General features: G+C 38.5%; 2 protein-coding genes across 9 annotated transcripts in view; both read right to left on the bottom strand.

Moving 5' to 3' along the window:
• LOC134804747 (protein AF-10) overlaps positions 1 to 11,191 on the bottom strand; it is a 453,368-nt gene that overhangs the window by 55,773 nt on the left and 386,404 nt on the right. The window lies entirely within an intron of this gene.
• On the bottom strand, positions 1,574 to 4,573 carry LOC134804406 (breast cancer anti-estrogen resistance protein 3 homolog). 2 transcript variants are annotated; one of them, XM_063777437.1, is made up of 5 exons: positions 4,351 to 4,573; positions 3,131 to 4,128; positions 2,848 to 3,016; positions 2,281 to 2,458; positions 1,574 to 2,199 (listed from the first exon to the last, which is right to left on the bottom strand). In XM_063777437.1, the coding sequence occupies exons 1-5, from the start codon at positions 4,564 to 4,566 to the stop codon at positions 1,838 to 1,840; spliced, it is 1,923 nt and encodes a 640-aa protein (XP_063633507.1). In that variant the 5' UTR covers positions 4,567 to 4,573; the 3' UTR covers positions 1,574 to 1,837. The 2 variants fall into 2 exon arrangements, with proteins under 2 accessions (XP_063633507.1, XP_063633505.1); XM_063777435.1 differs by having other exon boundaries at positions 1,574 to 2,458.

Below are 11,191 nucleotides of genomic sequence, written 5' to 3'. Positions count from 1 at the left end.
TCGTATTAGATTCATAATTGTTACATATTAGCCGTAAGTTATTTTTAAAATGTGTTTTTCTATTAAAAGATACATCAAGATTGTTTACCTAATTTCTAATGCTAAAAAAACGAAGTATAGTGACAAAAAAGATTTTATTTTATGTTCTATGAAATATCATATTCCGTAAACTAACTTAGACTATTGTTATAATAGCGTTATTTATAATATTTTTTGCATGGTTTTCCATTTTAAATAAAATATTAATTTACACAAACAGAGTATGTAATTCAAACTATTTAATATGCCCACAATGACTACTAAGGGGAGAGAAGACGGTTGGTAAGAAGTTATTTAATATAGTAACCTACGGACTGGCTTAACGTATTTAATTAATAATTTTATAAAGCGGCAGCGGCAGAAGTTGCTAAGCGGGTGAGGTGTTAAAAATGATCTTGACGCTACTTTATTGTTAAGGGAATAAGAGCGTGTCAAGGTAATTTTGAACACCTCGCCCGCTAACAACGCCTGCTGCTGATTGTATGTTCAGTAATTTATTGTAGAATCTTATTTATTGCACAATTAAACTATATAAGTACAAATTGAGGAGCTCCTAACAGCATTTGCGGTTCATCCATTATATTTAGAAACGTTTTCAGTAAAACAGTATAATTACAACGTGCATTCTTAATCTGCAGCGTTATCATGGTCGCGTTTTTATCACCTGTCATGACATGCGTCACTTTCGCTCTTACATACTTGTTAGAACGTGACAGGCATGGTGACAAATGATAAAGAGCCGGCCATCTTAACCCTACTGAACGTTTTCTCTACAATAAATTTGGCTTGAGGTATATATAAACAAAAATGTTAAAGATGTATTTAATTTTATTTGAAGACGCATTTTATAAATATAACAAATACTTACACGTAGGTATATAGATAGGTACATATATATTCCACGCTCATGATACACAGGTCAGTTCAACCGAGCTAGGTAACCATATATGTATGTATATCGAAATGTTGTCGGGTTCTTCTCTCTCTCGCAAGGAGTGTTTATGCTACACAATACACAGATACACAGTTCCTTCTGAGCAGGTAAATCTGACAGACAAGACTGGCGGACAGCGAAGTTCGGATACCTAAGTATATTTAAAGTGTCATTCTATGGAACTTGCTTAGTATGTAAACAAACCGCCATACTGAAATCATCATTCAGTGACAGTTTCAATATGACGGTTTGTTTACATAGTTAGCAAGTTCTATAGAATGACACTTTAGGGTGATAAATTGATAATGATAACTTTTATTTGTACAGTCACCACCAATAATATGTTACACAATGAAGGCCGCAAAAATATGTGACGCGCTCTTATTGTACTATTACGAATAAGACCGTGTCAGATATTTTTGCGGCCTTCGTTGTGTAACATATTATTGCTGGTGACAGTGGTGACTGTACCTACACAGGTAATTTGCCTCAAAGTTATTATTTTGTTTTTCCTCGTATAAATAATTCCTTTTGCTATCACATTATTTTTTTAAATTAGAATTTAGGACGAAACACCAGGTCATACAATTTCGGGTGGCTGCCTGTGTAACCTAGCCCTTAATACTTACATGGAGATACCTAATATCTAACTTTTTTGAACTACATAAATATACATTATGCAACTACATAGTTGTTGTTTTGGTTTTTTAAACAAGGGGTTGTAATATGTAGAACTAACTAAATGCAAATACATATGTATATTGTATATGTTTATGTACCTAAAATAATGAGATGATATGGTATAGAGTATTAATGTTCCTTTGATCACTGATCACACAAAATGTGTCTACACTCTGTCGCTGCTTATACATCCCCTTCAAACTCTGGCGGCTGGTTAGCTAGTTTATTAGCCATCGCCGTTAATATATCTGTTAACCGCGCAAACCTCTGGTTAGGAGTAGTTAATGCCCCGCGTTCGCCCCAAAGAAAATTAATGTGGAATTCAGTTTTGAACAATTCTAGTAGGGTGGGATCCAAGGTGGGCCCCAGGGAAGACATCTCCTGCACCACGGTCCTAGCGTTCCTCTTGAACATGTCCACTTGGTCCGGAAAGTAGCGCGCGGACTCTAGGTGCGCTGCAGTCGCGTTGAAGTCGAAAGCGAGGATGTTCATAAGACTCGTCGGAAATGACTCGTCTGGTTGCATCAGGCCGCCTCCCTCACCATCTGTAAGCAAAGCTGTGTAAGTCTTCGCTTCAAGCATAAGCACGGGTTGAATATTGATATTGATTCTAATGTTATTCTTACCGAATAAATGAAAACATAGCACCGCCGGCAGAATGTGCGGAGTGGTCGTGTTCGGTGGCAGAGGGTTTGTGCCCTCGTTCATACTTTTAAAACAAGGACGCAGCTTTGCTTCGAACATGAAGGCATTGTCTGTGTAAACACGCCGTAAAATATTCCATGCGTTTTCTAAGCACTCCACCTAAAATTCATATATTTTTTCGGTATTGTTTCAGATTTTATAAACACCCATAAGTAATTAGTATTACCTACTGCAATGTTCTGCCGCCAGAGTGCAGCACTAGCACAAACCGCAAACCATAGAGTACCTAACTTATATTATAATATGCCTTAAATAGCTTTGAGACTAGTTTTCACAGATAATTTGTTGCTAATTAAATATGCAATTGATGCACTAAATGAGGTTTGTTTACTGTTTGTGCTAATGGTGCCCCCTACGCAGAGTTTTGCGTAACATTCCCTATTGGCAATAGGTATTTCATATTTCTATCGTTTTAATTAGGTACAACTCAAAAATATTCGATATCTACAATTATTAATTTTACGTTACGCTCTAAGGAAATATTGTACCTGCGGCATACACAGTCCGAACATTATGGCCGAAAATCCGTAAAGATTCCCGAGTGCAGTTTTTGTTTCGACGGCGAGAAGTATCCAATCGTTGATAGTATCGGCTCTTTGCCTGTCCGTTTGGCAAGTCAATATCGTCACTGCTATCAGAAGCCGAAAGGTTTCAATTCTGCGAAAAAAGTCAGTTTGTCACACAAGAATTATAAAGTCGGTAGTAATACGCTAAAATTCAGCGTATTTAGCGGCTAAATAACTGTCATGCCAATGAAGTAAAAATAGTTACCTTTCAATAACATCCAAACGCAATGATCTTCCTTGAGGTAGAAAACATAATTCTAAGCCAGATGCCGTTTTCTCTAGACCCTCGATCTGTATCGCATCATCGAGCAAAAAGTGTAGGTCCACTTTTGTCATATGATTCGCCAGTATGCGAGGCCCTGACGTTCGTAATAAGAGCTTGATTGTGTGCAAAGTCTCAGATTCCAGCGGTTTTGAGAGCCCTGATAATATTATTTGTGACTGGAAATTCTCAAGGTTAATTCGGGAATCCACGGTATAGTCTAAATTCTCGGATTGCAACAGCCGTGCTTCCGTCAGCTCGTAGTCGAACTGCTGTTTTATTGTTGGAGTTACTACATTGTAATCCGAGTCCATCCTCGACTTGTTCGGATCGCTATGGGCTGAGCTTTGAGTCGAGTCCCCGGAGCCATTTCCCGAGTCTGATCCTGACACGTGGTACAGTCTTTGTAATTCCAATCGTCTATCGTCCGATTTGGGACCATCGTATCTAGCCGGTTTGGCTGGAGGGCTGATAGGGAGATTCACATCCCAGGTGCCTGAACAGGAATTGGATTCACTCGGGAAATTTTTGACATGTTTCATTGTTTGACTTTGAATTACCCCATCTGCACTGGCGCTCTTCGCTTGATTCGCATGCTGACTCATGTCAATAGGCGTCAGCGAATGGGAACGTTGCTTTTTGAAAGGTGCACGTAATTGCATACCAGGTTTGGAAGCGAAATGGCTGTATAGGCTGTACGGGTTTCCATAGCCGGATCCGTCACCCACAGGGGACACAACTGAGTTGGCGTCATCATTAGGTATATAGTTAGTCAAAGGTACAATTCTGTTAGCCGGGTACTGTATCCTCGCGCCTGACGCTGCAGATATAGGCTTTCCAGAACCCACGTAAGACGTAATCAAATCAGCAACGGTATCATATGCTTCGTCTTCAAATTGGTATTGGTATCTCTCGTACACAGTTTCTGGGTGTACAACAATCTGTAAAAAAAACCCTTACATTATTTAATTGCTCGGGGTGCCTAGCTAAAATTGCCAATCGTTTGCGCTTCGACAACTAAACGCTATCTGTCTCTATCACACTAAAATGTAAAAGTGATATGTCTATAACTGCTGCATAGAAAGCGTTTAGTTAGCATAGCGACATCTTGGCTAGACCCCCAGGTGTTAATCCATAAAAAGCGAAGATGGTGATGATCATACCCGTTGGATGACGAAGTGTAAATGCTGACCGTTGGAGCGGCAGCTGAGCACGTAGTTGTCGGGCTGCGACGAGGAGTCGCGCACCAGGAACTCGCGGTCCTGCTGCAGCAGGCTCTCGGCCGCCGCTCGGCTCAGCGCGCCGTGGTACCACCCGTGCGATATTATCTGGTCCGACGGCAACGAGAACTCCCACTCGAGGAGCCCTGATGTTGTCATAGAGCTCGTGTCCTGATAAATTCGATTCGCTTTACACCAACAAAACAAAAAATATAGACATACGATACGAGTATATATCATCGAGGGATGTGTTTGTTAAGAACCAATAGAATAATTTCATTTGTTTTCCTCGCTCAGCGTGCAGAGATTCGATTGGTTCTCACATCCCTCGCAACGCATCCTCGCAAATCTCTGGTCGAAACGCACCCTAAGCAGGCGTGGCTCACTCCGCGATTTCGTCGCTTTGCTACAGGTAGCTAAAAATACATCCGTTCCACACCAATTTTGGTGGCTAGCCATAATCCGCGTGTGGCGCTGTCGCCATATCTGCCCTGATCGTAACAGACGCTTTTTGTTAGAGAGTGAGTCTTCTGTACCTAGTACTATTATTTATTCTGTGCCCTAAGTCGAAACTGAACAAATAGATTAATATAATGAATGGAGAGGAGGAAGAGTCTAGCTACTGAAATATTACACAAAGTTTTGGCGGGAAATTCAAAAAATCTTGGGCTGGTCACACTTTGTGTAATAAGAATTATGGTTTTGATACTAGAAAATATTTTTGATTTTCTGTGCACACGTAAGGTACCTAAGGAAATAAATTAAACATACGTTGACGTGCACTCAAAGTCAGCGCACATAATTTCTACCACTACGTAAAGTACAGTCAACGACAAACACACATGTTTACGTTCCAATGTTTTGATTTTATTGATATTTTCCAGAACTTCTAGTTTATCCGTTTCTTTACACATTCACTGCCCCCAACGCACATGTGCGTCCACCGCCATACAAGTTTGTTCCTAGGCCACGCCCCCTGGCAGTGAATGCGTTAATAAATTCACCTACTTAATCAAAGTTATAGGCAAATGTTAGAGAACTAGTACTTAAAGTATCAAAATATATATAGAGCACCAACCTACTAAATTGTTTACGACTTGTAAACATTGCAGTTTTTCATTATACCACGCTTCATTTCGACTTCGCACATTGTCGTAATTATTTATGAGCTTAAATAATAATTTGCGGACCTCACTCGGTATAGTCATTATTAATATTATTTAAAATAAACACGTTATAAACCGCGAACAATTTGAATGAATGACATAAATTGACAACAGACTTAACTTTTTTTTAATCATAGAAAATTGGTGATACAACAAGGAAATATCTGTCAACAAAATTTGGCTAGCCAGACTCTATATACCTACACGATGATTTTTAATCGGTGGCCAGGAACATTTTTTCCTAACTCAGTAATTGATGTAGTATAGATCACGTTGTTTTTTTATCATCATTTTAATTTTGAGATCAATTTTATCCTAAAATCCTTGTCACTCTACTAATCGGTATCTATGAGTTTAGCCTCTTTACAAACTGAATGGCATTTGATAATTTATGAGTATAGTCATTGTCATAATATATGTGTCGGCGGCCGATCGTAAGATCAGGCATATCGTGAAATTCCTAGGCATATCGTGAAACGTGAAAATCGTTGACTCGTTCCCTGAGTCGACGGAGCCCCGCTACGCGGGGCTCCTATTTCTGGGCAGTTTGCCCTTCGGGCTTCTAACGACATATGCATAAACAAAGTCATAGCTCCGTCAAATTTCCCGCCATATCGATGGCACTTGTCGTATCGTAGTTAGGTACTTCATGTAGGATAACCATGTATTTAGTGGTTATTAGTTTAAATTATGTTTAACTTCTAATTAATTAAACAATGAGATGATTGCGTGAGACCTAGCCTAATAAGTTTAATTTGGGCTAGATATTAATATTTTTCTACTCCTGATCACCGACTAAAAATTATCGTGTATATTGATTTTGAAATTTAATATCTCTTGATGTTTTTAATAGTTGATAATATAATAAAATCATTAACTTTTCTTAGCGCCATCTAGCGAGTTAAAACATATGTCTTAAGGCAAGGGCCTTATAGCAATGGTGCTATCACGTAAAACATATCTTCAGTTAGACCAACCCGTTCTGAAGATAGAGGGAAACATTAACTTGCGTGTATGTACAAATACACATTCGCACATACAAATAACAACACCCTTAGGTACCGTCTATTATGACATGTCAGTCTAAGGACTTTTTTTAAGTGTTAATATTCCTAATTTTATTTGATGAATGTTATTTTTAACAACCCTGGAATAAAACAAGTGTTTAGATGTATATTGTAAGTCACCCCGTATAGGCAGTCCAATATTGGATGTCACTTAACATCATTTTACGAAGTTCATCACTTGTTACTCACCATGTTGAATTGATGATGTACGATTGCACAGTATTCTCAAGCAATTCACATAACTAGGCTATTTACTAGATAAAATGTAGAACAGCAGTGCAAATGTTTTTGCCGGCACGGAGACGGCGCGGGACGCTTGGGGTGGCTGGATCGATACGCGGCGGGTCGCGCCCGTCCGCCAGCCCGCCCGCCCGGGGTCCGTTACGTTGGCATTGCCGCCCGGAAGATGCAAACTTCGGGTCTCCGTTTGGCGCATGCGGCGTATAGCTACAGAACGTTTTCTAAAAATGGCATATCAATGCCTACACTTATAGTCTTATATATGTTATTAAACTTATTACTTGAATTCCACTTTATCGAATGTTATTAGCGATTAAATGCATAGGTAAGTGATTATTTATCGGTCTAGTCTAGGCGTCTTTGGAAAGTCTGGGAACATACTTACATAAAAAACCGCGTTTACTAATTTGATATATAATAGATTAAAATTTCGCTTATAAATTCGCCTCTATTTTTTTGCGATTTATAGGTATATCAGGCGGCTTAGCACGGTCGCGTTTTTATCCCTTGTCACCATGCCTGTCACGTTCTAACAAGTATGTAAGTGCGAAAGGGACGCGCATAGGATAGTCGATAAAAATGGAACCGTGCTGAGCCCGCTGGTCATTGAATCAAAATGAGAGCTAAAAAAATATACGCACTTTTACGTCTAGGGACAACCTGTTTTTAGGGTTCCGTACCCAAAGGGTAAAACGGGACCCTATTACTAAGACTTCGCTGTCCGTCCGTCCGTCCGTCCGTCCGTCCGTCTGTCACCAGGCTGTATCTCACGAACCGTGATAGCTAGACAGTTGAAATTTTCACAGATGATGTATTTCTGTTGCCGCTATAACAACAAATACTAAAAACAGAATAAAATAAAGATTTAAATGGGGCTCCCATACAGTAAACGTGATTTTTGACCAAAGTTAAGCAACGTCGGGAGTGGTCAGTACTTGGATGGGTTTTTTTCGTTTTTTTTTTTTGCATTATGGTACGGAACCCTTCGTGCGCGAGTCCGACTCGCACTTGCCCGGTTTTTTTTCTTCAGCATTCTCACGATGACAAAGTGATAATAGTTATTTGTTTTACAAGGGGGCAAAGTTGTTGTTTAACCGCTCGTGCTAATATTGATACAAGCGAAAGATCCCAAAATTGAACCACGAGCGTAGCGAGTGGTTCGAAAAATGGAATCTTGAGCATTGCGAGGGTTTCAAAGCACGAGGGTTAAACAAAATTTGCCCCCGAGTGAAACACAAAATTTTTCACCACACCAACCCGAAGCAAATATTAAATGTAAAATATCAAACAAAATCAAACCAAATCAAATTCAAATGAATGTTATTAAATATTTATCATCCAAAATCATCATTTAAAAGCCAACTCTACCAGCAAACATAAGAAAACAACTCAAAATTTGGATTTGATTACTTTGCCTCACATGCGAATTACTGATAGCAAAGTGCAACTTTGCTATTCGTTTTTGAAGTGCAAAGTATTATAAGCGGTTTAGGCCCATGTCTACACATTCCCAATTCTACAGATTCTCAAATATACGGATTCCCAATTTAACAGATAACCAATTATACAGGTTCCCAATTCTACAGATTCTCTAATCTACAGATTCCCAGTTTAACAGATGACCAATTATACAGGTTCCCAATTATACAGATTCTCTAATCTACAGATTCCCAATTTAACAGATAATCAATTATACAGGTTCCCAATTCTACACATTCTTAATTCCACAGTTTCTCATCTCTACAGTATCCAAAAGAAAAGGATGAGTATAGTTTTCCTGGTTGTTACCGACTGACAAATTGGTTTGACCAAACATATCATATTTTTATCTTTCCAGAGAAAGGTTCTATTATAATAATATTTAATATACCGTTAAACGAGCAATTCTTGTTTATTTATTTATTTATATGTTTATTCTCTCTCGGGATCTCGGAAACGGCTCTAACGATTTCGATGAAATTTGCTATTATGGATGTTTTCGGGGGCAATAAATTGATCTAGCTAGGTCTTATCTTATCTCTGGGAAAACGCACATTTATGAGTTTTTATAATTATGTTTTCCGAGCAAACCTCGGTCTCCCATATATTAATATATATAAAAATGAAAATCGTATACATGTTTTCAGATATAACCGTGCTAATGCTGTGTTACATTTATTATTGTAGTAGACACATTATGGTCTGAAGTGCTGACAATCTGTAGGACTGGAAATCTGTTTGACTGGGAATCTGTAGAATTGGGAGTTTGTGGAAATGGGAATCTGCAGAATTGAGAATATGTAGAATTAACATTCTGTAAAATTGAAATTATGTAGAATTGTGAATATGTAGAATTAAGATTCTGTAAAATTGAAATTATGTAGAATGGGAATCTGTATAATTGGAATTCTGTTGAATTGGGAATCTGTAATAGAAATCTGTAGAACTGGGCCTACACCTTATAAGCCTTTCCGAGCTGGTGTGGTGAAAAAATACATATTTTGGCTGTTCCATTGTTCAAACACTTCAAACAAAACATGAACTTAATGTTGAGATGCTAGTTTAATGTAGGTATGTTTCTATATAGCCTATGTAAGGAAGCACTTAAATCTGGTAACAAAAAAGGAATGTTTCTTAGAAATTTTCTGTGACATTTTGGGAAATATGGTGGAAGTTGTTCAGCTTCATGTACTTTTACCTACCTATCATTGCTAATACATACCAAAGGTTAAACCCTAAAAAGAATTCATAACATTACCTATTCAATTAAGTAATACTCCTTAATTCGACAACGTCCAAAATACTGGAAATATAACCATGACCAACTTTTTGTAGTTACAATAGTGAGCGCAGAGTAGGTTTGTACTCACAACCGTGTTTTCTGTCGATTTGAGGGTTAAAGTTATGCTGAAATACGCCTCTATGCTAAAAAGTAGGTGACAATGGCAATCCTGGGTACTCATTCAAGTGTTCATGTTTTGAAAACATCTGTGTCTTTAGTGTGTCACTCAATCACATGTTGACTCTTTTATTATGTATCAACGATACTTAGTACGTACCAACCAGTGGCTTAGCGTGAACTAATCTAGCCGTGGGCGAAATCATATCTGCGAGGCCTTTTTCTTTCACTGTGCCCGAAAGGGATTCGCGCGAGGCCGTGGGCGACATCAGCCCACTTCGCCCACGCCTAGCTACGCCACTGGTAGGTACCAATAGAAGTACGTCATCATCATCATATCCGACGAAGTAGGTCGTTAACGTTCACTGGACAAGGTATTAAGTCATTTAATTGAACACACCCATAAAGTAAAATCTATAGGGGCAAGAAGTGTTCTATTTAAACTATAAATTCCCACTTCCACTTTCTTTAAATTGAGAGTTGGGTTGGGGCCGCCGATGATTTGTGTTTTTCTGCGAATATTGAGATATTTTAATGTTGAGCTTAATATGGCTTCTTTCCATAGTTAGGATTTTATGTCTGTCTATATGGTGTTCTAATTTAAGTATATCATTTTCTTCTTCGCCCGCTGTCGCCGAACGGGTTTGCGACTGGAGATGTGCGCATGCAGTTGAGTGATGCGCCACAGTATAAAATGCAACTTTGCATTTTTGAAGAACAAAGAAAGCGTTTACGAGCTAATTTGGTGAGAATCTTTATTAACCTAGTATTTTTTTTTTTCATCGGAGTGCTAGTCTTCGATCGACTTTGCAGAATACGAGTCTGACCTGTCTTTCTTTGCTGAAAGAGATTTGTTATCCAAGGTAAAAGTAATTCTCGACAGACCCAGGTTCCACTAAAATTGGAATATCTAGCATCGTTAATAATATAGATAGTTTTCTGATTCAGCACCTAATAAGGCTGCAGTAGGTACGAGTAACTAGTGTAAACCACAAATGAATGGTAAATGCAGAATTTTGAAAACAACTTGTCATTCTTAAATAAGTAGGTACTTCCCCACCAATTGTTTTAAAACTGTCAGCTACCAACTACCATTGCATACAGAGAAACACAAGTGAAACATTGTTTTCAAAACAACGCCTGGATTGTGACACTTTCTGTCTGGTCAGTGAGCACGATGGTGGTGGCGCTGAGCCGGAGGAGTTCCAGTCGTATTCTGGCCACTCTGTTGCTGATGCACGAACTCGTTCACATAACTATGTGCTACGAAAAAAGTGAGTAAAGTCAACTGTACGGTTTCAGAATCATCTTAAATTATAAAAAAGTTATGATTGACTTTAAATTGTAAACGGGCCTTTAATGTTATCTTAGGCGTATCCGGTATTACAGCACAGCAGTGACTTGACATAACTATTGAAAAATTACAATAATAT

Source organism: Cydia splendana, chromosome Z (genome assembly GCF_910591565.1).
Source record: "Cydia splendana chromosome Z, ilCydSple1.2, whole genome shotgun sequence".
Classification (NCBI taxonomy): domain Eukaryota; kingdom Metazoa; phylum Arthropoda; class Insecta; order Lepidoptera; family Tortricidae; genus Cydia; species Cydia splendana.
The sequence above is the reverse complement of the archived record's forward strand: the minus strand, read 5'-3'. Positions and strand labels throughout refer to the sequence as shown.